Here is a 24,477-nt window from a genome sequence, read left to right as displayed (position 1 = left end):
AAGCAGCAGAGATACAACAAGAGCAGATCATGAGGTTTATTCTGTTCTCTTCAATTTAAAAGAAAGGCGTACTGCGTCTTCATGGCTAAATCGGACAGCCCATGTGCTGGGAGCGAGATTGTCATTGGAGGAGGAGGCCAAACTCTGATTTACTGGACATGCACAATCGTCCGGTAAACTGGAACTGTAAAAACAACTCCGCTAATCGGACCCAGACCCTGAAGGAGGTGGTCCGATTGATTGGATCCAGCGTCTGAACTATTCGAGTACTGTACATGGTTGAAGTATCTCCATGTTGTGCCAGTCCTCTCCACCAGACAACAACATGGTCTTTCCCATCCTCGTGCAATTCTGCTGCCTACATTGAACCATAAAGGAAAAAAAAAAAAAAAATAAGAAAAAGAAAAAAGAAAAAAAAATAAAGAAAAGAAGAAGAAAAAAGGGTTGAACCCGAAGACACGTCCCTGGCCTCTCTTTCTCTCTCCGCGCTGCACGATTTCCTCTAGCTTACCACTCACCATTCACCAACCATTCACACTCACTCTCCAACCCCTCGGGCAATAAACCCAAAAATTCAAACGAAGAAAAGGGAAAAGAAAAGCCCTTGAGCCAGAAGCAGTTACCTGCGTAAAAAAGGACGCTAGGAAAAGAAAGGCCATCACATGAACACACCCAGGGACAGCCTTAAAGAGTCTGGAATCCCGACTTTGCCTCGATCGGGGATTTAGGGCTACTGCCAGGTGGACGGTGGACTTCAACTTGTCAGGTCTCAGCCCGTCAGCGGTAGTGAATCTCAGTGCTTACACTAAATAACCTTTCTCTTGAGTTTTCCTGCCAATCACTGCATGGGCCCTGAGGATGGCGACATTCATATAAGTTACTCTCAGCAAGTGCCCTCCCGCTAAAGTAGTTCAATGCTATACGGGCGTGGTACACCACCACCACCACCAACACCACCAGGGTTCCAGGGACGCTAATGATACCCTCGTTTTGCCCTCAGGATAGTAGCAGAGTGCTGCCTATCCACCTTTCCCTTCATCAATTGTGGGGGCGCATTGAGGGGTTTGTCTTTACCAGTAGGTTATCCCGGTCTCCCGACGGCATCGTGGCACTGGAGGGGAAACGAGGATGGGTAAATGTCCGAGACTCGCCCCGATGGAGTTGGAGTGTATTCGCTCCCCCGCCCTTGCATGAAAATCCCAACCCTACCAGGAAAAACCCAACAAGCCTTTCTTTGCAAGGGTTTCCATCCAGATGTCATTCATCTCGGACATTCCCATTTGAGGAGAAGCAGGCTAAGACTCTCAGCAGGGCTGGAGATTGTCCCCCGTCATGGGAGTGTGGTTTTGTCGGAGCCAATTCTTGTGAGATGCTCTGCGGACATGCACTTGTGGGTAGGACTGCTTAGGCAACAGCATGGGCTTGAATTGGGGAGCCTGGGAGCGTTGCATCTCCCGAAATCTGTACGAGGGATACTTCTCGGACGAGGCAAGTCAAGCCGAGTGTCGCGACTGGGAGGGGAAGATGAACTCTAGACACCTTTTCATAGCTGGCAGAAGCTCGGGACTTCATTGAGATGGACTGTGGCAGAGGGGGAAAACGAGAAATTAGTCTGGTCTGCAGGGCTAAGTGTTTACCGCATTCGGCAAGCATGAGGCCTTTTAGCACAGTACCAGCACACATAGTCCACATGCACAGTTATTGCTTTATCCTGCCTCATATGCTCAGTATGTAGCTCGACTTGTCAGACACAGATACAGATTAAGCAAGTGATCTTTTCAATTAAGCCCAGACGATAGCATAGAGATGTAACTACACCTAGCAAGTACAGTTTAAGTGGATGATGATCTCTTATCACCTCCCACGGCGATAAGATACGCCGCGCTCCTCCTCCGCCCGCTCCTCCGCCCGCAAAGGTAAAAAAAGTTTCGTCCCATTTCATTTCCCCGATCCGACTCCGATTCCCTCTCTCCACCACAACCACCAACCACCACCAAACCAATCCCCTCGGATTGGATCAACCGCACATCAAAATGCCTCACAAACACAAACGCAGACAAAAAGACGCCGAGTAAGTCCTCACCAATAAGCCCCCACCCCAAATCACAAACCCCCCCCCTCAACCCCCAACCCAAGGACTAATAGCAATAAACAGCACATACGACCTCCCCCCCACGCGAATCGCCAAGTCCCTCCCCGTTCGCGACCCGGCCAGCGCCAACAACAAGACCCAAAAAACTGGGGGGCCCAAGAACCACAACCGCAAGAAACCCGGCGGTGCCCCCCGCAAGGAGCAGCCTCAGAAGGCCACCAAGCAGACTCCCAAAGATGCCGCCGCGGCGCTGGCGGCCACCTCCCGCGCCAAATCCGCCTTCGATGACGATGACACCCCGCGCGCATTCCGGCGGTTGATGCAGCGGCAGCAATCACAGGCGCAGGCGGCGGCGGCTGCCAAGAGGAATAAGAATCATGGGGATAGTGATGATGATGATGATAACGACGGGGAGGATGTTGTTCCGACTAGCAAGAGTAATAAGAAGCGGAAGCGCGGCGAGGGGGATGCTGGTGGTAATAACCAGAAAAATAAGAAGAAGGTGGCCACGGCAACAGCGCCGGAAGCTGAGTCGACAGATGCGATGACGACAGCTGCTGCTGCTGCTGCTGCTGCTGCAGCACCGAAGATTATGCCGGGGGAGAAGCTGTCGGATTTCGCGGCGCGTGTGAACAGGGAGATGCCGCTGTCTGCGATGAAGCGCTCGAATAAGCCCGCGGCTGCGGAGCTGGCGAATATCCGTGAGCATAAGGTCACGAAGCATGAGAAGCATCTGCTGCGGCTGCAGGCCATGTGGCGGAAGGAGGAGGCGGAGATTGTGGAGAAGGAGCGGGCGCAGCGCGAGGAGCGCGAGGAGGAGATGGATGAGCAGTTGCAGCTGTGGAAGACATGGGAGGCTGAGGCCGGCAAGCGCAAGGCCAAGAAGAAGGGGTCCGGGAATAAGAAGCGGAAGGATGGCACTGCAGATATGGTGGATGATGATCCGGATCCGTGGGCCAAGTTGAACAAGCGCGAGCGCGTGAATAAACAGCTCAATCCCCTGGATGTCGTGCAGGCGCCGCCGCAGCTGACCAAGCCCAGGGAGGTCTTCAAGATTCGCGGCGGCGCCCGGGTGGATGTCGCCAACGTGCCGGCGGCGGTGGGCAGTCTGAGGCGCCGTGAGGAGTTGGCAACGGAGAGACGCAATATCGTCGAGGAATATAGACGGTTGATGGCGGAGAAGAGGAAGGCAGCCTGAGTGATTGGCTTGAATTACTACCATTTTCCACTTGGGGGCGGAGGTTGGTCGGTGTGTGAAGAGTGAAAAGACAATATCCTTATTGCAAAAATGGCTTTTTATGTATATACAAAAGAATTCCTTAATGTCCCGTAGCCCCTGGATAATACCCGCCTTACATGTACTGTACCTAGTACTTGCTTTACTCCTGCTGCACTGCCTTGATGTACTCCGCGGCCTTGGCCTTGACATCTTCGACCATCTTGTCGTTACCAAGCTTCTCCTCGAACGCCAGCCACTTCTTGAAGAAGAAGCGCGCCTGCTTCGGGCGAACCTTCTTGCTACCCTCAATGGCCGGGCCGCCCTTCTTGTTATCCCGGATGCCGAGCACCCGCTCGAACAAGCGGCGCACCTGCTCAGCATCGCCGTTCTTGATCTCCAGATCCAGAAGGATGTTCCACAAGTCGACGCGCTTGGGGAACGAGGACAGAAGGCCCTCAAACACGGTCCGTCCGCGCTCGACGTCGCCGTTCTCGGACCGGAACTCGATCTGCGCGAACTTGGAGGTCGTCTCCACGTGGGTGGTGGAGGGCAGTGACTGCAGGGCGCGGGGAAGCAGGGCGCGGCCACGCTCGGGATCAGCCATGGTGTCGAACAGGAAGCTGGCGTAGTTGACATAGAACTTCGAGGACGCGAAGACCTTCTTCTTGAGGGCAGTCTGGAAGAGCTCGTCCGCTTTCTGTGAATCGGGGGTCATTAGCAAAATGTGGCAAACCAAGATCATCTTCGAAGGATATACTAACCTCGTTCTTCCCGGACTGGATGTAGATGCTGATCAACCGTTCATAGACTTCCTGAGTGTCGTTGTATTGACAGGCGCGCTTGAAGACTTCCTCCAAGGAGTCCTCAGTGCCGTAGGTGTTCTCCAAGTTCAGCATTGCAACCCAGATGTTCAACTTCTCGGCATCTTGTCCAATGGTGATGGTGCGGAGGGCACGCTCGGCGATCTCCTTGGCCTTCTCGACCTCACCCAACTCCAATTGGAAGGCCATGTACTGCAGCCAAAGAACCGAAGAATCAGGCTCACCAAGGAGCAATCGCTCGTAGTCGGCCACAGACTGAGGTCCATTGGCATCCAAATCGCCGGTCCGGTCAACCTGAATTTCAGGCTTGCGGTTCTTCTTCTTCTTAGGGCGAGACTCAGCATCGGAGTCGGAATCGGACTCCGCGGCTTCCTCAGCGTCCTTGGAGTTGCCGTTCCAGTCGAAGGCGTTTGCACCGAGTCCTCCTTGTTGAGCAGAAGGTGCTTCATCCATGGACTCATCCTCGCTCTCGCTTCCACTGTCCTCATCGTCATCAACATCAACGCCACCCATGGACACATCGCTGTCCTCATCACTGTCCTCAACATCAACTCCACCGAAGCCATCGAGGCTGACGCCTTCCGACTCGTCGCCGTCCTCTTCGCTGTCTTCATCTTCATCTTCATCCTCGTCGTTGAAGTATGAAGCCTTAAGACTGAAAGAGACCTTCTCTTGCTTACGGTCAATCTTTAAGATGACCGCCTTGACAGCGTCACCCTCCTCGTAGAGAGTGCGAGCATCATCAACACGCTTATCGGCCATTTCACTGCGGTGGCAAAGACCACTGATGTTGGCGGAGCCGTCAATGACGATGAAAGCACCGAAATCTTGCACCTTGCGGATCTTTCCGGTGACGATCTGACCAGGCTTGAGGTCGTGGAGGGTGAGCGGGGCCTTGTAGTTGGGATCCAAGACCGACTCTTTCAAGCTCATCTGCAGCTTGCCTTGCTCGGCATCGGCCACAGTAACACGACCCTTGACCAGTTGATCGTTCTGGAAAGAATCCTTCCACTCCTTGAGATAGGAGTCCGAGAGGTCAGAGACACGAACGTAGGCAGTGACACCATGGCCAACAGTCACGAAGAGACCGTTATCGGCGACTCTGCGGATGAAGCCACGGACCACGTCGTTGACGGCGAGGTCTTTGATGGAAGTGATCTCCTTGTCCTGCACGGGTAGACCCGAGCTCAGAACCTTCGATGGGCGCGTCGAAAGGGAAATCTTCTTCTTGGCCTTGTCGACGCTCACGACATAGGCACGGAGAACCTCGTTCTTCTGGTAGACGGTAGGGTTGGCCTTCGTGTAGTCATCTGCCATGTCAACCAAATCAACCGCACCGACGATCGAGTCGCTTAGTTGCAGGATGACCTGTCTCTCGGTCACCTTGGTGACCCTACCGGGCAGAATCATACCAGTCGAAATGTCATCGAATGAGAGCTTATCAGAACGCTGTCTAGCAGACAGGTCAAGACGACCCTTTTCAGCGTCGACTGCCGTGACATGCACCTTGACGGCAGAGCCAATAGGGTAATGCTTGTCAACGTCAGCCAGAAGGGAGAGATCATCCGAAGCATCCATGAGGCGCAGTCTTCCACGGACGTTAGGAGACAGGTTGATCCAAAGGCAGTTGTCCGCGACGTTGTTGACAAAGCCCACCCAAGACGAACCATTCTGGACCTGCTCCAAGTTGAGCGGGGTGGGGTTGCTGGCCTTCAAGAAGCTTGGTTTGATGGAAAGTTCAAAGACGGGGAACTTTCCGGTACGGTGGCTGATGGGAAGGAATTTGTGATTGCGAGCATCGTGGACGCCCAAGATCCTGGCCTCGATCTCCTGCTTAGGTCGGAAGGAACGAAGAGGTTGTTTGCGGTCATTAATATCCTCCCACTTGTCGAATACTTCAGAAACGTCAATCCGACCCTGAATGTTATCGGCGAGCTGAACGTTGACTTGAGTTGCGCGGACGGAAACGACCTTGCACTTGACGATTCTTCCGAAGGTGAAGTCAGACATCGAGGTGATGCTCTCATCGATAGCATTGGTAACTGCGTCGTTGGTAGGAGCGGGCTTGACGGCGGGCTTCTTAGCGCCAGCGCGGGTGGCTTCAGAGGGCTTCATGCTCAGGATGAATCGCTTGAAATCAGCGTCGAGCGAGTGGACCGTCGCAGTGACAACTTGTGACCTGACCATATCGTAGCTGGGCTTGTTCACGTTCTCATCGGCGATGAGACGCTTGGGAACGAGACCAATCAGACCACCCATGAACTCGATGAACAAACCAGTCTGAGTGATGTTGCGGACAAATCCAGTGACCTCAGCGCCCTCCTTGAGATCTTCAAAGGAACCAGGCATGGAACCTTGCTTGACAGCTTTCTTGAGGGATTGTCTGCCGGTAACCTTGATGAGCCTATGGGCCCGTTGAATGTCGAGAACAAGGAGCTCGTTAAGCTTCTGACCGACGCGGATCTTCGAAAGAGTCGAAGCCTGCTTCGAGGGAGAACCGTCGATAACATGTTCAAGGTTGAGTCTAGCCACAAGGCCGTACTCGTCCAGTTTGAGGAGCATATCATCGCTGGACTTCTCAAACACGGTACCCGAAACGAGCAAGCCAGGGTGGATCTTCTCGAAGGCCTCCTTGTAGGTTTCGGTGAAAGTCGAAGGATCTTTGCAAGACACCACGAGTTTCTCAAGGGAGGAATCCACACTGAGTGCATGCACATTGACAACCTGACCTTGTCTGAAGTGTTGCGAAGGATCTCTGATGTAAGCTTCACTCATCTCCGAGACAGGAAGGAAACCGCGGATGGTACCATAGAACTGAACCACTGCACCATGAGACTTGATGCTGACAATAGTACCTGGAGACTGCGATCCAGGGGTAATGTCTTTGTAGTCCTTCCAGATAGCGGACTCGCTGTTCAAGAGACTCTTCTTCAGAGTCAGACGAATCTGGCGCTTCTCCAGGTTGACCGAGAGAATCCTGGCTGAGACCGTCATACCCTCACGGAACTTCTTCTCAGGGAACTGGAGAAGAGTATCAGCAAAGTGCATGGACGGCACAAGACCGGTGATCCCGTCAGCCAGGACGACAATAAGGCCATCAAGGCCGTTTGCTCCAATCAAAAGCTTCTCAATTGTTCCTTTGACAACCGCTCCCACTGTCACATCCTCGAGGCGGAGGAATGGCTGATCGATAATCTTCCTCTCCAAAGACAACAGGTAAAGGTTGTCGATGTGGCTGTAGCCCACAACTCTGGCTTCGTGTACGGTGTTCAAGCTGAAGGGGCCATGCTCAGCCGAGATGTTTTCCACTTGGCCATCAGCCAATCTTGAGACGTGGACGAAACCAATGTGCTTCGTAGATCCGATCTGGACGTAGACACCCATTCCAGGGTCGACTTGAATGACTTTAGCCTCGGGCAGAATGGCAGAGATAGCGGGTGCATCGTTAGAGGAGCCCGGTCCATGGCTGTCGGACGCGAATTTGGCGACATGGTCGAGCAATGTGAATCCGACCTTGAAAGGCTCAGAGGCGGGGAAAGTACAGACCAAGCGAGCCTTGATCTTCGCGCCCGTTTGGTACTTCTTGACCAGGTCCTCCTTTCCTGTGTTGGCTCCAGATTGAACAAAGTCCACGGTGGCATCCAACATGCCCATAATCTTTCCAACCATTCCAGTCGACGTCACCTCCGTCAACAGGATCTCCGCTGCGGTACCGGGGAGGAAAGAGCTGATCGTAGGGGCATTGCTGAGATAGTGCGACTTCTTGATGGACCCAGCGGACTGAAGGTTTGCCGACAGTTTGATGACACTACCGTTGGCATTCTGACCAGTCACCATACACAGAAACACGGAACCTTCCTTGATGGTCGAAGAGTCCGTCTTGGGGTCGATTTCCTTCGATGACATGAAACCCTTGACCTCAGCACCTTCGATACCCAAATCCATGACCAAACCGTGATCCTCCACGCTGACAACCGAAGCTTGAACTGCAGCGTTCGTAATGAGGTCTGACTTTGAAAGGCCGGAGTTGGCCTGTCGGGGGTCGACGGAAAGCTCAATGCGGCGCCGGGTCTTAGGATTGGCGTCAGCCGCATTACTTCCAACGGAGACAACGTTTGCCCGCAGATATTGTCCCAAGTAGAAGTATTTGTGGAGATCCAGGGAGTCTTCTTCCTCATCGTCGCCGTCCTCGTCGTCGCTGCCGTCCTCCTTGAGAAGTTTCTCAATCTTCTCCTCCAGTAGTCGCGATACGGAGGTTAGGGGCACATAACCGGTAAGGTTGTTGGGTAAGGACAGTCCGATGTTGTGAGCGCTGATACTTGAAACTTGGCCGAGAACCATGCTGCCGGGAACAAGTCGCTGATTTTGTAAGCGCACAAATTTCACAGACTGGCGACCAGGCTTGCTTACCTTGAAGTTGAGACCTTCAATCCGAATTCCCTTCTCTTGCGCATCCTTCTCCGCTTGCTTCTTTCCCTTGGCCTTCTTCTTGCGGGAAGTCTGGCCAGCCGTCGCAGCGGTCTCGCCAGCATCTTCCATATCCGTATCCTCCTCGAATTCTCCACCCTCGAATTTGCTGGAAGAGGGCTTGGCACCTTTTTGTTCGAATAAGACGTCTTTCGTGGCTTGGATTTGAATCTGCTTCCGTTCGAGAGGCGTCAAAACGCTTCCACCACCACGAGGAAAAGAAGGCTCATCGTCGCGCAGCACTGAAAGCTCGGAGGCCTTCGGCGCATCCGACTTGGGCTTGCTGTCGTCGGAGGCATTCTTCTGCTTCTTTTCTGACTTGCGATCGTCTGCGCCAACTCTTACGCGCTTCTGGGGTTGACGGGCCGATACCTCCTCTGCGGCATTACCCTTGCGCTTGATGGGAGCCATAGTGAATGAATTGGGGAAAAAAAGACTAGACGAGCTGCTCCAAAGCTCCCAGTCCAAGTAGTTTGACCGGCGGACTTCGAGACGAAAAATTAAAAAATTTAGACGGAAAAGCCGATGAACGGGGAGACCGCCTGCCGCCTTGGGACAGTCCTCCCACCTAAATTGGGGATACCCACCGCCTGCGGCATTGGGAAATGCGCGTCACGAAAGAGGCACGTCGACACGAGACTTTGCCGCGCCGGGCAGAAAAAGGACCAAACTAAACCAAAGTGGAATCATCATTGCTGGGCCTTCCTTCATTCCATCCAATTCTCGAGCCCTGCTCCACCTCCTCCGAATGTTCTCTTCCTCTCATTCTTTCATTCTCTACCACCTGGGTCACTAAGCACTTTCTTTTACTCGTTCATCGCATAGAATGTCCGTGTGCTTTGGTCGGTCTACGGGACACAATGGACGGCTATCATGATCTCCCCGAAGTACCTCGATCGGAGCCTTATTTCCCCCCCTCATCACAAGATATTCCTTCCTCCCCACCCTCAATAGCCTCCGATGTTGGCTTCCGACGCAAGCCCAGGAAGCCCCCTCCTGTCACTCCACGCTCATTCAAGAGGTTCTTCACGCCCAGGTCTATGCTGGGTAGCGGCAACAACAATAATGCGAGCGCAGTCAGGACGAACCGTCAGGCACTCAAAACACTGAGCTCCCCCGCTGTCAATCGCCTGGGTCCAGCCTTTACGAAGACCTTGAAGGCTATTGAACACAGATCCGAATCACCCGAACTCATACGAACCCCCAGCAAGAGACGGAAGCTCTCCTTTTCATCCATTGGCTCGCCTCTTCAGTCCTCCCCTCTTAAAGAAGTCCATGTTAGGGAGTCGGTCAAATATGACCAAGACCTAGCCGCCCCAGTCCGGAAATTCGAGTTGAATGTGAGCAGAATACCGGAGCACGAGCCCAAGCTCACCACTTTCGCCTCCAAACCTCCTCGACAAGTTCCTCCAGTTCGTCGCTCCCAGGCTTTGCAGACATCGGGGGCGCTATACGTGCGAAGTATTTTGGGGAATCGCGCAACTCGAGTTACGATGCGAGCAAACTCCGGAGCTGGTAGGGTATCCCGCTGTCACATACTGGCGCTTATTCTAACTCTCTTGAAGGCTGGCAGGATTTGACCTCAAATTTCTACTCACGCTCAAGTGACAGCCACAATTGCGCTAGTGTTGCTGGTGATCGCTATGTTCTTCCGTTCTGCACGGCGTCTTGCAACAGTGAGGTCACCCGGATGTGCATAAGTATCGAGCTATGCTTACTGACTGATTGTAGCAAATAGTCTTGTTGCTGTGGGTGACGAGGAGGGTGGGATCAGATTGCTGGATTCTGCCAAAGGCGATAAGAACGGATTTTCGCAAGCGTACCTTACCTTCCGTCCGCATGTGAATTCGATTATGGACTTGGAGTTCTCATCGGATGATTTACTGCTCGCAACAGCATCGGGCGACCAAACTGCGCTAGTCATCGACATGACCACCCAAACGCCGATCTACTGTCTCTCGAATCACGTCTCTTCCGTCAAGCGAGTTCAATTCCAACCGGCGGCCAACAACAAGGTTCTGGCAACTTGCAGTAGAGACGGCAATGTTAACATTTGGGATCTCCGATGCAAAGGGTTTGACAAGCCCTGCTTACAAGTACAGTGCTCGCTTGAATCCGAGTCAGAACCAACCACTTCACCTATCTCCTCCAAAACCACGTTTCCTCAGGTCATGAACACCATCCATGGCGCACACGCATGGATGCCACAAACCGCTGCCGTCCCCGGCTTGGAACCCCAAATCCGCCGCTCCGACATCACTGTGACTTCGCTAGCCTTCCTCCCCCCAGGTCGCGAAAACCTGTTTGTCACTGCTTCCGAGGCCAACGCCTGCGTACGACTCTGGGATCTACGCACGACACATCACAATCGGCGTAACCGACCTGTTCTTCCACTCTCTACTACCCGGGAACCCGAAAGCCACGCCAAGTACAGACGCTTTGGTCTTACCTCAATCACACTGGGCGGGGACGGCTCCCGACTTTATACACTATGCCGCGACGGCACCGTTTATACATATTCCACATCCCACTTAATCCTCGGCAATGCCCCCGAGCTATCCCTCAACAACAACCGCCCACGCCGCTCAGGCGGCTCCGACAAGGAAGGCCTCGGCCCTCTGTATGGCTTCCGCCACCCTCGTCTGCAAGTTTCCTCGTTTTACGTCAAAGTCGGAGTGCGCAAAGCGGCCGGCGACAAACCCGAAATGCTAGCCGTTGGAAGCAGTGATCGCTGCGCCGTTCTCTTCCCCACGGACGAGAGATTCCTCTCAAATTCGCCCGCCAGCTCCAACCCTCCAGAAATGGACTCACTTCCCGCCACTCCATTCTCCACTCGTTCGGGCCTCCTTCGCCGCACCAACTCAGGGGTCGGCCTATCTGGCCGACTAGAGGACACTGTTCCTATCTATCAATCCGGCACTCCTCTAATCGAAGGCCACGCCAAAGAAGTCTCCGCCGTATCTTGGACCGTCGACGGCGAACTCGTCACGGTCAGCGATGATTACAGTGCCCGATGCTGGCGGGAGGGGCCTGAGGCTCGAAATCTCCGCACAAGCGGCGAAACTGAGGGCAAACGTTGGCGCTGCGGGTGGGCGCAAACGCAGGACTCGTATGACGACGAAGATGAATGATTCTCCTTTTTTTCTTTGTTGTTCTGTTTAAATTCTTTCAGCGCTGTTCTTGCTTTTCTATTTCTCTCCGGCTCTCGGAGTGTGCATTCTGTGGTGTTTCGGCCTATATCCATGTCTATGTTCTTTTTAGCGAGTGTTTTGTTTATGTTTTGTCTGTTCTCTTCTTGCTCTTAGAAAGCTTGTTATCATGGTGTTTTCATGGAAGCCTGTTGTTGCAAAGCAGGGAGCAGGGAGTTCTGCTCGGATAGTCGAGGGGGAGGTAGTTACATTCTGCCGGCGATAGTGAAGCTATCGAATATTAAAGCCAACACTATAGATCCTATAATTTTCTGCCTAGTACAATAAAGAAGATATCAACAAGAGTAATTCAGCACTGTGCGTCACACCAGTCTTACTCGAGGAGTTCGAACAATACAAGTCCCCAGAGCAGGTAATTATACGCAAAGCACTTCAGGCGATACAATAATATATTTCATATCTTGATTATACTTTTCCTCTTCCTTCATCCTAAATATCTAAGAACTCCACATGAAGAAGCAGGGGAAAAGATGGAATTGGGGTAGAGAGAGGGGTTGACCAAAGCAAGCAAGACACCACCAAGCTTGATTTAGTGACCGTGTCCATCATCCTCCTTCCTCTCCGGGTCCAACTTGATCATGGTATCGATACGCATAATGGCAATGCAAGCCTCGACGGCACTCTTCAGCTGCTTGATCTTGCCCATGCTAGGCTCGAGGACACCGGCCTTGAGGGTGTCGTGAACACGACCCTTGGTCAGGTCGAGACCATAGTTGCGGTAGGTCTTCTTCTTGGCGATAGCCTTCTCCTCCTCGTTGGCATCGCCGTCCTGCACACGCTGCGACAGAGCATGTCGGACACGGAGCTGGGCGACAAGCTCGGACGAGTCCTTGGCGGCGTTGACGGCCAGGGTCTTGGGAACAGTCAGGAGGGACTGGGCGAATTCACCGATGGCGAGTTGCTCGCGAGAGCCCTGTAGTGGATACGATTAGATTCTTGATATGGCACATATGTGAAAGTTTGGGGTGATGGACAACATACAACTGTGACAGCGAACTCTTCGAGGTAAATGTGAAGAGCCGTCTCGACGGCACCACCACCGGGGACAATGCTGCCGCTCTCCAACGTCCGCTTCACGGCGCAGAGGGAGTCGTGCACTGAACGCTCCATCTCGTCCAGAGTGAAATCGTTGGGGCCCCGCAGGATGATCGACGCCGAGGTGTGTACCTTGGTGCCCTTGACAAGGATGCACTCATCATCGGATATCCGCTCCTGCACAACCTCCTCTGCGTGACCCAAGTTCGAGGCCTCGAACTTCTCATCACCGTTCAAGTCTGACAGGCTGCTCACCAAGGTGGCACCGGTGGCCTTGGCGATCCGGCGGAGATCCTCCTTCTTGCAACGGCGGACGGCCATGGCACCTCTCTCCACAAAAAGCTTGAGCACCATGTCGTCAATACCCTTGGTGGTGAGGACGACATTAGCTCCGGACTTGAGGATCATCTCGACACGCTCAAGGACGATGCCGGCTTCTCTCTCGCGGATCTTCTCCAGCTGATCGGGATCATCGACTGTGATCTGAACACCAAGCTTCATTCTCTCCTTCTGCAAGTTCATGTCCAAGCAGGCAATCTTCGCATCGGTTATCCGAGTCTTCATGGCTTGGGAGGCGACAGTGCAGTTGAGGGCGTAGCCGTTGACCAGGACGGACTCCTTGCTGCTCTTTCCGTGTGCCTTCAGCAGGTTAACCGCCTTGACGGGGTACTTCACCTCGTTTCTCTGGTTGATGGTCTTGACCGCCAGCATGGCGTCAACGACCATGTTGGCAAAGAAGTCGCCGTCTGCGCCGATGATCTTGCTGGACATGGAAGTCTTGGCGATGTTGACCAGGCTGTCCTTGCCCAGGGTCTCGACCTTCGTAGTGATGTTCTCATTCATATATTTGACGGCTTCTCTTAGGGCGAGTCTGTAGCCGTTGATAATGGTCGTGGGGTGTATGCGGTTCTTCATCAATTCGTTGCCTCTTCGCAGGAGCTCTGCAGCAATCAAAACGACCGACGTGGTACCATCACCAACCTAGACAGTGGTCAGCGTGAATAATTCCCCTCTCCTGAACGAGACGTAGGCAAGCGGCAGGACCGACCTCTTTATCCTGTTGTTGAGCCAAGTCGACGAGGATTTTTCCGGCGGGGTGCTCGATATCAAGAAGACTGAGGATAGTCGCACCGTCGTTCGTCACCGTAACATCCTAGGTAAGCGTCAGGGAGCTGATGTTGGGTAGACGGGGTTGCGAGGGCAGACATACACCGATGTCATCCACCATCATCTTGTCCAAGCCGGAGGGGCCAAAGGAGCTCTTGACGACATTTGCGATCGCCTGCGTAGCAAGGACTGCGAGATTCAATCAACATCCGTCCGTAAGCATTGAGCTTTCTTGCGAACACATACCGTTCTGCTCCCGTACATCAGCACCGGTGATTTTCTGCCCACCCAAGACTGTGCGAAGCTCGTAGTCAGTATGAAGAGGTCCAGGGGAACATAGAGTCGGAAGAAATGTGAAATTTAAACTCACAAAGGGTGTCCGCATTCCGCGGAGCCTCGAAGATGCCTGCCATGATTGTGAAACAGACAAGGAGATATGGAGAAGGGTGCAAAAAGAAAGAAAGAAAAGCTCCGACAGCTAACAGGACTGCTTTTGCTTTTGCTTTTGGCTGCTTTGCTGCTGCGTTCGACTTGTTCGGGGAGAGGGCCTTTGCGCTAAAAGTTCTGCCGGGCCCCGAGCGGTGAGAAAGCGCAAAGAGACATCCCACTTTGACTCAGAAGAGGGGCTCTTCCTTAACGCCTTTTCCCCTTCTCCGCGCTACCGCTCGACCCCATCTTCTGTCAACCTCTGACTGCATTTTCGAGTTTGGTCCTTCTTTCTTCTTCTTCCGCCCGAAGGTCCTTTCCTCAGACTCCAAAATGTCCAGCCAAGCCCCCGCTGACGCTGCGGTTCCCGCCGAATCGGCCGCCGCTCAAACCTTGCCCGACCGCACTCAGGCCCCCGCCGATGCCGCTGCTCCCCAGGGCGAGGTCTCCAAGAATGCTGCAAAGAAAGCCGCCAAGTTGGCCAAGTTGGCTCAAGACAAGGCCGACAAGAAGGCTGGAAATGCTGCCAACAAGGGAATTGGAAAGCAGGAGGCCAAGAAGCCCGCCTCCAAGGCTCCTAAGAAGAAGATTGATGGTGCCGCTCTGATCGGTATTGATGTCTCTAAGGAGGAGGACTTCCCCAGTTGGTACCAGCAGGTTCTGACCAAGGGTGACATGCTTGACTACTACGATGTCTCTGGATGCTTCATTCTCAAGGTGGGTGGTTTCTAGGTTATTTTATTCGGCTTGCACTCGTGCTGATCATGCGCCAGCCCGCTTCATACTCTATCTGGGAGGAGATCCAGAACTGGTTCAACGGATACATCAAGAAGATGGGTGTCAAGAACTGCTCCTTCCCTCTCTTTGTCTCTGAGGATGTCCTGCAGAGGGAGAAGGACCACATCGAGGGTTTCGCGGCCGAGGTCGCCTGGGTCACCCATGCGTATGCAACTCTCCTTGATGGTTATCTTTGGTCGCGTGATGGCTAACTGATCCGTCTCTATACCACAGTGGTTCCACCCCCCTTGAGAAGAAGATCGCTATCCGTCCCACCTCTGAGACTGTCATGTACCCTTATTACGCCAAGTGGATCAGAAGTCACCGCGACCTTCCTCTGAAGCTGAACCAGTGGAACTCTGTCGTTCGTTGGGAGTTCAAGCACCCCCAGCCCTTCCTGAGAACCAGAGAGTTCCTGTGGCAGGAGGGTCACACTGCCCACCTGACCCAGGATGCGGCCCATGAGGAGGTTATGCAGATCCTCGACCTCTACGCTCGCATCTACGAGGAGCTCTTGGCCGTTCCCGTCGTCAAGGGTCAGAAGACCGAGAAGGAGAAGTTCGCCGGTGGTCTCTACACCACTACCGTCGAGGGCTACATTCCCGCCACTGGCCGTGGTATCCAGGGTGGTACCTCCCACGGTCTGGGCCAGAACTTCAGTAAGATGTTCGGCATCACCGTCGAGGACCCCTCCGCCAAGGGTGACGAGAAGAAGCCCCCCATCCACGTCTGGCAGAACTCCTGGGGTCTGTCGACCCGTACTCTGGGTGTCATGGTGATGATCCACAGTGATAACCGCGGTCTGGTCCTCCCTCCCCGCGTGGCTGAGAACCAGACCGTCATCGTCCCCGTCGGTATCACCGCCAAGACCTCGGACGAGGAGCGCAGCAAGCTCTACGCCGAGATCGAGCGCCTGGTCTCCGTCCTCCAGGACGCCGGCGTCCGCGCCATCTCCGACCTCCGCGAGGGCTACTCCCCCGGCTGGAAGTTCAACGAGTGGGAGCTGCGCGGTGTGCCCCTGCGCATCGAGTTCGGTCCCGGTGAGATGGCCGGCGGCTTCGTCACCGCCGCTCGCCGTGACATCCCCGGCAAGGACGGCAAGGCGCCCATCCAGATCGCCGACCTCGCGACAGCCGTCCCCGCTCTCCTCGAGACCATCCAGAAGGACCTGTACAACCGCGCCGACAACGAGTACCGCTCCCACCGCAAGCTCATCACCAACTGGGACGACTTCACCCCCGCCCTCAACGACAAGAACGTCTGCATCATCCCCCACTGCTTGACCGAGGAGTGCGAGGACCAGATCAAGGACATGAGCGCCCGCAAGGCCGAGGAGGACTCTGGCGAGGCCCAGGACGCCCGTGCCCCCAGCATGGGCGCCAAGTCCCTCTGTATCCCCTTCGACCAGCCCGAGGGTATCGTCCCCGGCGAGACCAAGTGCTGCAACCCCAAGTGTACCCGCCCTGCGGAGAAGTGGTGCATGTTCGGCCGTAAGTTTTCTTGTCGTGATCATCTTCGAGCCATTTTCGCTAACCCAGATTGATTCCCCTAATCTAGGCTCGTACTAAGCGCTTTTCGTCGTCGTTACACTATTCAATATCATATCACTTGCAACTGACATTTTATTTACCACTACTTTGTTTCAATCAAGAGTGGTTTCATTTTTCCATTCTGTGTGCATATCCTCATCTTCTTATCTTCGTACTATGACTGTTATGACTTTGCTTTCCTGCCATTACAGTTTTTTGTTTGGTTGTGCGTCTGAAAAACTGGGGTTGGTGGGGTTTGGGAGAGAAGGAAAAGAAAGCGTGTGATGAGGAGTTTTTTATCCTGAAAGAAAGAATCAAGAGTTTTCTAGAATTTCCCTGCTTTTGCTTGCATCAGATACCTTTTCAATGGGCAGTGTGCTGTTATCTGAAATTTGAGGAGTAAAGTTGATGGGGCCTTTGTCGTCGTCACTTGTTTGTAAATTGAGAAGTAGACAGAATGGGTACCGAGTGATAGATTTATAGGTACTTATTAACTACCATTGACTACTTCGCATGGAGCTCGGCTGTTTAGTTGATCTTTGCTTGTTATTGAGAAGGAGAGACATGATGTTGAGCGACGACAGCAGGCAGTGATGGATGGTTGCGCTAATAGACAGATAAGAAAGTATAATAGGAAATTATGCATCTATACAATGAGTGTAGGTAGCAGAGGCAACTCCTCTGCACTAGCAGGGAGAGATGGTCTAGAAGAAAGCACGTAACGACAAGTCAGCTTTTGGGACCGTAAAAAGGATCATGTGCAGCACTCGTTCGTGAGAAAGACAACGTCGTGTTTCTCTTTAAGGAAGAAATGATTGGAATCGGGTGAAAGCTGTGCAAGGAAGGAGGGAAGAAATGGTTAGTGGACATGCATATAGATGGGTATCATGAAACGGTCTCATTTGAGAAGGGCTGCCCTCCACAAGAATGGATGGAGGATAGTAGGTCAGACAGCTTGAGTTGTCGGATCTCGGGAGCCTGGAAGAGAAGCGCTTGAAGAGAAGAGAGAGAAGAAAGCTAGTTCACGTTCAAGATGTTGTTGGTGGGTTTGCGCGGCCAGCTCATGATCCGGTAAGGGCTTTTGATAGTTGTGCTCTGCGCAGTGGGGACCGCCGCATGTTCGTAGTCGATGCCATGGATAATGACTTCCGGAGGCTCGAGGCTTGGTAGTTCGATGATTTCTTCGTCACTCTCGTCATCTGAAAAGCTGGATCGGGATCCCTGTATGGAATCGGAGCCGTGGGCGCGCATGTAGAGAATGGATGGCGACGGCCTGGAGCGATCCGCCTTCTCGCACGAAAGGGACTGTGTGGGCGTGGACTGGGTCGTGTTTCCAGATAAGCGACAGGCTTGCTTCGAGCCAATGTCAGATGCAGCTTCCTCAGACCGCAGCAGCAGATCCATGTAGGTCATGGGCATCTCAGGTTCCTCAAGGCTGTCCTCCCCCGCGACTGCTTTGCTCAAGACTTGGCCTGATGGTAACGGGGCATCGGTGTGCCTCCGTCGAATGGTCCCTTCTGACACCTGAGGTATGGCTGTCGTTGGCACACTTGTCGAGATGCTCCTACGTTGTTCCGAGTTTCTTTTATGCTTTCTAAAGGAACTCTTTCGGATCAACTTGAGGAGTTGACCTTCTTTCGCATTAGGACCTCTTTCAGATCCCGTATTAGGGTATAGCTGCACGCTGAGACCCTTATCAAACGACTCCTGAGAGGGAGAGGGAGTAAGAGAGCCTTCCGTTTCGGGAAATGTCAACCGTTTGAAGGCGTCATGGGAATTGATTTCACGGATGATAGCATCTTGAAGAGTTTCAAACGTTGGGTGAGGTGTCATGACCGGCGATGACGTATAGGCCTGTCGAAACATGTCCATAATTTCCGCAACCTTCTCAGTAGCGGGAGGTAAAGGCGAGACTGCTGTGGGTGAAGCCACCGGCAAGGGGCTGTTCATGACCTCTGCAATACTCATATGTTGTGCTGACTCAGTTGTATTGGGAGTCGGTGGCTGGATGGCACGGTGCGTTGCTCTTGAGGTGGGATTTCTTCGAGCTGCAAGCTCTGTGTTGATGGAAAGATCTCGGACGTTCTTCTTAGAATGAATTCGAGAAGAGGCGGCCTGAGAATGATCCTTGGAAGTCTGGGTGACGCTGGTTGTGTCATGAGTTGACTCATCCTCGCTCAGACTCTGGTCATGGCTTATTGACAATGGGATGGTGGGACTATCTGGGAGGGGAGTAGTGCTCCATCTGCGGCCTTGCTTATAAGCCGGAGGCACACCAAGGAAGCCATTGCTGGGTGTCGGGGGCTCTGTATCAGAAGTTGTGGGCCGTCCGGCCACTAGATCAGGTGCTGATCTCTGTGAGCGCAGAGAGCTTCTTTGGGAGCTCATGTCTGTCGGCGACTCTGGGTATTCATCGTGCGCGCAAGACGCGGTACGAGCATATAACTTGGAAGTCGATGTTGCTACACGGCCTTCCCTAGCCCGCAAGCGAGGCCGGCCTTTTGTGAACTCCTTTCCGTTTTGATCAGTTGACCGGGGAGGCAACCCCTGTGCTGATTTAGGTCGTGTACTCGTACTGCGTGTGAAAGAACGACTGTTCCTTCCGAACACGTTTCTTGTGACATCTCCTTGTAAAGAAGTGGGACGGGGGTACACCACCTTGGGAAGAAACGTTCCCTTGAGGAAAAAAGCCATGTTCCTTTCCGCGATGTCCTCATTGTAAGGAGTGATTGGCGATAAAGAAGTAGGGCACTGTATATGATATCGATGCGAAGTGAACAGTGCGTCAAGCAAGTCAACGTGCCGAGGAATTTTGTCTCCCCTTGGACTCGAAGGGAGTGAGGACGGTGGTTGAGAATAAGATGTCGTAGGGCGTGCACGCATGTTGTGAGCTGGCTCAGAGGGTCCGTTCTGGGAACCACGGGGATGTGAGGTTATCGTCGTAGAAAATGCAGCGGATTGTTGATCGCTCCCCAAAGATTTTGACCGATTGTCTCGATCATCATGGGGCGTTCCCGACGACTTCTCGGTGTGGAAAAACCGTCTGAGAGAAGCCATGATTGTGCAGAGCGATCTTCGTCAATCCTCGAGAGTTTCGTTTGACTGCGTTAAATCTTTCAGGGCACTGCATATGCTCAAATCATAGCCGATTGCATCCGAAGCGAGAGCAATGACACTTAGACTAGTAGCCTAATCTCAAGTCGACTATCGTGTTTCGGTTATTCGTTTTATAGTGTACCTAATCCATGCTGAAGGGTTGGGAGCAGGCTCATGATGCTTGAGAACGGAACGGGGTGACGGGAAGAGGAACAAGGAAAAGAGACAGAAGCAAATGAGGAGAGGACAGAAGAATAAAGGATTGCCCTCTGGTGGCTGCCCCATTCGCAGATCTCATATTTGCTCCGGTTCTACGTCAGGGGCAGAAGTGGTCCAGGTCTCAGTGATGGAGCGTGGGCGGATGGGGGCTCAGCCAACAGCCGGGAGAGAGATCTGGTGGACATATTCGTACTGTAGGATTTGCATTAATCTTGATTTACACATCTAGAACTTGCATTAGTAACGACATAGTCAAGGACACCCGTCAAAGTCCCCTGAAGCCATACCTGTCAATTCGCAGTTGCAAAAGAAGACCGTTGAATCCATCCCTCTCCGGCTGCGGCTGTGAGCCCTAAACTTCTCTACGGTCATAACCTAAAAGCTAGAATTTCTCGCCCACTTGACAGCGAGGTCATTGAAATTAGATCTGCATCCTGCAGGCCTTACTGCCCGACTAGACTAGTAGGCCGAGAGTGCCATTCTTAGCACACTCCTGAGACTTGCAGTCAAAGTTTACCTTATTTAGTGACAGCAGTCAGCCTATCAGAGGCTGGATGGATCAATTGGTGAGAGGAACCCGATTTCATGCTTTGATGGAGACCGAAAGTTCTGTCGGCTAGACGTTGGCTGGTTAGGGCCAGTCAGAGTCCGATAAAAGGCGCGGGATGGAGCCACGAACACCCATCAAAGAAGCGGGTCTTGAACGAAGGAACGTGCTATTGCCTATTGGACATATCGGGTATTTGATCGTCAATAGACAACGAACGGCGCTGGCGCGGAGTGGGACTGAATTTTCCAGCCGAGCACCAGAGTTCTTGGAATTGTCCCATTGCGATACTGATTGACAGGGGCAATGTCATCGAGTGCCTATAGGCCGCCGCCAACCAGGCTTGGAGTATCCGGAAGGAAGGAAGGAAGGAAGGAAGGAAGAATTCGATGGCAGCTGACAGCAACGCAGTGAAAATTTGACGTCTTGCTAGAAGTCAGAAAGGTTGAGTGATGGGAGAGTTTGCGGAGATTCTCCGTATCTGTGGAGGGAATGCACTCTCTCCAGGCTCCTTAATTGGAGGCCACGATCCAGAGTCCCAGCGATCTGAAACGCCGATCGCGATGGCACCAATCTTGATTACTCTTATTCTCGATTGAAAGGGTAGACTAGGAGTCGCAAATCTAATAAGGGGGAGGAGGTGGTTGGTGATTGACAGTTTCTTGACAAGTGGTTGTGTTGTTGGTATTGCGTTTGTTGATACTCTCATATAGTGTGTAACTAACTTAGGCGGGAGCCAGACGGGTTGACAAAGAGTCGAGATTAGGTAAGACCATCATAGTAAGTTAGGTCACTTTCAGCAAACACCAACCAAATGTTGCCCTCTCTTCACTTCAGGTTGTCATATCCCTCTCAAGTCTTCCAATCTCCCACTTTTGCTTTGGAATGCGCAGTGATCCTCTTGTCGTCCTTTATGCAACTACTCCATCCTGATTGGATGTTATTACCATGATCCATCCCTTTGTGGAACCATGTCAGACCATTGAACAGAACCCTGCCATATGCCTCGAAAGAAGCGAGAACTATAAGCATAAATGCTTCAGGATCCTGCATAAATTGTCGCCTGCGGCCAGGCCGATGCATCCCCCTTGCGCTTGACATGACCGGAAACGGAAATCATGGCTCAGGAATGCTCCGAAGATTTCATGGATGATGCCGATACACACTGCTTGGCGGGCTAGCATATGGAGCAGAAGAGGCACAAACCTCCTGCATCTCTGTTACCAGTCAGCTGCTCAATTTGCTCAGCCTCCTTGATATCTTGAAGACGAATATGGCAATCTACGCTAAGGCGAAATTTTCGATGCACCTAATTGTTGTTTCACGAGTGGAATTCACGATGTACAGTACAGATTCTCCTGGAACACGACGATCCCTTGCCACATGGAAACTTATCGATAAGCAGCATTCTGTACTTCGTAGGCAGCACCCAGAATCGTTTCCGGTTTCCCGCAGGGATATCGGCGCGGGAACAGTCAGCCCTAAGAACCCGGATTCCGATGATGCAGTCCTAAGATCAGCCCTCGCAAGGGGGCTCCGACTGGCTCGGCTGCGTCGTGCCTATCGATAGCAGAGCCTGTTGAACTATGCGGCGTATCCGGATGTCCGTTGCAGGTCGTCAGGATGAGAAAGGTTCTGAACGCCACATTTCCAAGACAATTGAGCTTGAGCGTCCTGAAGGGCAGGCAGGGTCGCTCCTACCAGAAACATCCGCAGTAGCCACACGCTCATATTGGACTGTCCTTGGTGAATGATTGGACCTCTTACGTTTTGCGGGGAAGGAGGAAGGTAGCTTCGATGTGCAAGACGTTACATGTGGAAAGCCGGCGGTTACTTAATGCTCGACGTCAACGAGACCCTTCCGGCGATTACCTCCTGCAGTCCGCCCTCCAGCACTTCCGAATCAAGGCCCAATATTCCAATGCGTCCTACGCTCACAGGTGGAAGTGAGACATTTCTGAGACCTTCACGCATTGAATGAGTGATCAGGTGGTTTGGGGATTTCCCTTTCTCTGACGGCACATCCATCTTTCTCAACAATTTAATCTCACTTTGCCTGACCGATCGTACAATGAGGCTTCGGACTCTACAGTAGGCGGACAAGAAAACTGGGGCTCGGGGCACTCTTCACCTCGATTTTTCCAGCATGGAGGATCCAAAACGTGTGCAACATGGTTTCGATCCGCCTGAGGACGTTCCTCAACACACCGAGGATAAGGCTTGGGATGAAGACAAAATCTCGAAGGTCGCTAGCTCCGACGAATCTCCTCATAACAGCATCGGCGAAGGAAATGTCGACGCGGTCACCGATACCGAGAAACAGAAGATAGCCGAAGGGGCTGCGCACTTCCGAAGGTTGGGCTGGAAACGTCTGACTGTGGTGCTTGTTGTCGAGGCTATCGCTCTCGGGGTCCTTACGCTGCCCACCTCTTTTGCAATCCTCGGCATGGTGGCAGGTACGATTTGCTGTGTCGGGGTGGGCGTCGTCGCAATATATGCCAGCTACCTTGTCGGGGAAACGAAGATCGCACTTCCGAACATCCACCACTACGGGGACGTTGGGACGTTGATGCTGGGGAAATTTGGCCGAGAGCTTTTTGGGATTATGTTTGTCCTGCAGCTCATTCTCGTGACGGCCTCCTACTGCTTGACTGGCACCATTGCCTTTGATGTTCTTACCAACAATGCGACTTGCTCCATGGTTTTTGGGATTATTTCGGCTGTGTTGCTGATGCTTTTAGCCATCATGCCGTCGTTCACCGATGCAGCTATCCTTGGCTACATCGACTTCGTCTCGATTATGGCAGCTATTATTATCGCCATCATCGCCACAGGCGTCGAGGCAGCGAATTCCCCCGGGGGTCTGGCGGGCGTCAACTGGTCTGCGTGGCCCCGACCCGGCACGACCGTTGCAGACGGGTTTATCGCCGTGTCAAACATCGTGTTTGCCTACAGTTTCTCAATGTACCAGTTTTCCTTCATGGACGAGATGCACACGCCCCAGGACTACATGAAATCGATCTGGACCCTGGGCGGCATGGAAATCGTGATCTACACTCTCGTCGGCGCATTGATTTACGCCTTCGTCGGCGTAGACGTCCAGAGTCCCGCCCTGTTATCGATGAGCAGCTTGATGGCCAAAATCGCATTTGGGGTCGCGCTGCCGGTGATCTATATCTCCGGCGCTCTTAACAACACGGTCACAGCGCGATATGTTCATCTGCGCATGTACGAAAACTCCGTGGTCCGGTTCATCAACACCCCCAAGGGCTGGATCACATGGCTGCTTGTTCTACTAGCCATCACTGTCTCTGCGTGGGTCATCTCGGAAGTGATCCCGTTTTTCAACGACCTTCTCGCCCTCAGCTCAGCCTTGTTTGTGTCCGGCTTCGTTCTTTATATCCCAGCCGTCATGTGGTTCATGTTCCTGCGCAAACGCGAAGGCAATAATCGGAAGCGACTGCTGCATGACTTGTCAGCTGCGTTCCTGTTCTGCGTCGGGGTTATTGTGCTGGGTGGCGGAACCTATGCAAGTATCGTCGATATTGTAAGTTATTCCTTATTCCCCGGCTGTTTAGGTTGCCATTGCTGACAGCATCGTCTAGAAACGCCAATTTGACACGGGGGCTGTAAGGGGGGTTTTCACATGTGCACCGATGGCATGAGCATTTCTGTGCGAATCTGACTTGGTGGACGGTTTGATATTTCACGGCATTGACCTCGATGTACATGACTTACATTTTTGAACATGCATAGCTAGCAATGCGCTATACCAATGGGTGTGATATGGAGCAGAGAATCAAACCTGAATATTGTCATTTTTGCTACTCAAGATGCGAACCTGGAACCATCCAACGTATTCGCTGAAAGAAGGATAAATGTCATGCTATTATACTTCTCATCCTCTGGAAAGCCTGCATAATTGACGGTTTT

The 24,477-nt window shown here is 52.8% G+C and overlaps 7 protein-coding genes across 7 annotated transcripts; 4 read left to right on the top strand and 3 right to left on the bottom strand.

The window, feature by feature from the left end:
• Positions 1-2,033: 2,033 nt before the first annotated feature.
• Positions 2,034-3,290, top strand: ASPACDRAFT_1858574 (uncharacterized protein; the record flags this gene model as incomplete). The annotated part of the gene is made up of 2 exons (XM_020197622.1): positions 2,034-2,071; positions 2,156-3,290. 2 exons carry the CDS (start codon positions 2,034-2,036, stop codon positions 3,288-3,290), a joined length of 1,173 nt encoding a protein of 390 aa, XP_020053452.1.
• Positions 3,291-3,471: 181 nt separating this feature from the next.
• On the bottom strand, positions 3,472-9,010 carry ASPACDRAFT_53912 (putative rRNA biogenesis protein RRP5; the record flags this gene model as incomplete). The annotated part of the gene is made up of 3 exons (XM_020202810.1): positions 3,472-4,008; positions 4,073-8,491; positions 8,543-9,010. 3 exons carry the CDS (start codon positions 9,008-9,010, stop codon positions 3,472-3,474), a joined length of 5,424 nt encoding a protein of 1,807 aa, XP_020053451.1.
• A 294-nt stretch (positions 9,011-9,304) lies between these two features.
• On the top strand, positions 9,305-12,063 carry ASPACDRAFT_1890375 (WD40 repeat domain-containing protein). Its single transcript, XM_020198578.1, has 3 exons — positions 9,305-10,114; positions 10,165-10,275; positions 10,331-12,063. The coding sequence occupies exons 1-3, from the start codon at positions 9,460-9,462 to the stop codon at positions 11,728-11,730; spliced, it is 2,166 nt and encodes a 721-aa protein (XP_020053450.1). The 5' UTR covers positions 9,305-9,459; the 3' UTR covers positions 11,731-12,063.
• Positions 12,064-12,069: 6 nt separating this feature from the next.
• On the bottom strand, positions 12,070-14,452 carry ASPACDRAFT_80607 (chaperonin-containing T-complex alpha subunit TCP1). Its single transcript, XM_020205684.1, has 6 exons — positions 14,321-14,452; positions 14,197-14,244; positions 14,054-14,139; positions 13,892-13,996; positions 12,790-13,824; positions 12,070-12,721 (listed from the first exon to the last, which is right to left on the bottom strand). The coding sequence occupies exons 1-6, from the start codon at positions 14,361-14,363 to the stop codon at positions 12,338-12,340; spliced, it is 1,701 nt and encodes a 566-aa protein (XP_020053449.1). The 5' UTR covers positions 14,364-14,452; the 3' UTR covers positions 12,070-12,337.
• A 171-nt stretch (positions 14,453-14,623) lies between these two features.
• On the top strand, positions 14,624-17,195 carry ASPACDRAFT_80606 (proline--tRNA ligase). The gene is made up of 4 exons (XM_020205683.1): positions 14,624-15,093; positions 15,150-15,319; positions 15,388-16,643; positions 16,711-17,195. The coding sequence occupies exons 1-4, from the start codon at positions 14,710-14,712 to the stop codon at positions 16,719-16,721; spliced, it is 1,821 nt and encodes a 606-aa protein (XP_020053448.1). The 5' UTR covers positions 14,624-14,709; the 3' UTR covers positions 16,722-17,195.
• A 38-nt stretch (positions 17,196-17,233) lies between these two features.
• On the bottom strand, positions 17,234-18,663 carry ASPACDRAFT_80605 (uncharacterized protein). The gene has a single exon (XM_020205682.1). The coding sequence runs from the start codon at positions 18,648-18,650 to the stop codon at positions 17,700-17,702; it is 951 nt and encodes a 316-aa protein (XP_020053447.1). The 5' UTR covers positions 18,651-18,663; the 3' UTR covers positions 17,234-17,699.
• Positions 18,664-22,690: 4,027 nt separating this feature from the next.
• On the top strand, positions 22,691-24,209 carry ASPACDRAFT_33268 (uncharacterized protein; the record flags this gene model as incomplete). The annotated part of the gene is made up of 2 exons (XM_020199945.1): positions 22,691-24,091; positions 24,150-24,209. The coding sequence occupies 2 exons, from the start codon at positions 22,691-22,693 to the stop codon at positions 24,207-24,209; spliced, it is 1,461 nt and encodes a 486-aa protein (XP_020053446.1).
• Between the last annotated feature and the right edge of the window lie 268 nt (positions 24,210-24,477).

The sequence above is a fragment of the Aspergillus aculeatus genome, assembly GCF_001890905.1.
Source record: "Aspergillus aculeatus ATCC 16872 unplaced genomic scaffold ASPACscaffold_14, whole genome shotgun sequence".
Taxonomy (NCBI): domain Eukaryota; kingdom Fungi; phylum Ascomycota; class Eurotiomycetes; order Eurotiales; family Aspergillaceae; genus Aspergillus; species Aspergillus aculeatus.
The sequence above is the reverse complement of the archived record's forward strand: the minus strand, read 5'-3'. Positions and strand labels throughout refer to the sequence as shown.

Coding starts and splice junctions, on each gene's coding strand:
- ASPACDRAFT_1890375 (XM_020198578.1), top strand. CDS start 9,460: ATGGACGGCTATCATGATCTCCCCGAAGTACCTCGATCGGAGCCTTAT. Junction 10,115..10,164: donor GCGAGCAAACTCCGGAGCTG/GTAGGGTATCCC, acceptor ACTCTCTTGAAG/GCTGGCAGGATTTGACCTCA. Junction 10,276..10,330: donor CTGCACGGCGTCTTGCAACA/GTGAGGTCACCC, acceptor GACTGATTGTAG/CAAATAGTCTTGTTGCTGTG.
- ASPACDRAFT_80607 (XM_020205684.1), bottom strand. CDS start 14,363: ATGGCAGGCATCTTCGAGGCTCCGCGGAATGCGGACACCCTTT. Junction 14,140..14,196: donor TGATGTACGGGAGCAGAACG/GTATGTGTTCGC, acceptor TGAATCTCGCAG/TCCTTGCTACGCAGGCGATC. Junction 12,722..12,789: donor AAGAGTTCGCTGTCACAGTT/GTATGTTGTCCA, acceptor TATCCACTACAG/GGCTCTCGCGAGCAACTCGC.
- ASPACDRAFT_80606 (XM_020205683.1), top strand. CDS start 14,710: ATGTCCAGCCAAGCCCCCGCTGACGCTGCGGTTCCCGCCGAATCGGCC. Junction 15,094..15,149: donor CTGGATGCTTCATTCTCAAG/GTGGGTGGTTTC, acceptor ATCATGCGCCAG/CCCGCTTCATACTCTATCTG. Junction 15,320..15,387: donor GTCGCCTGGGTCACCCATGC/GTATGCAACTCT, acceptor TCTATACCACAG/TGGTTCCACCCCCCTTGAGA.
- ASPACDRAFT_80605 (XM_020205682.1), bottom strand. CDS start 18,650: ATGAGTATTGCAGAGGTCATGAACAGCCCCTTGCCGGTGGCTTCACCC.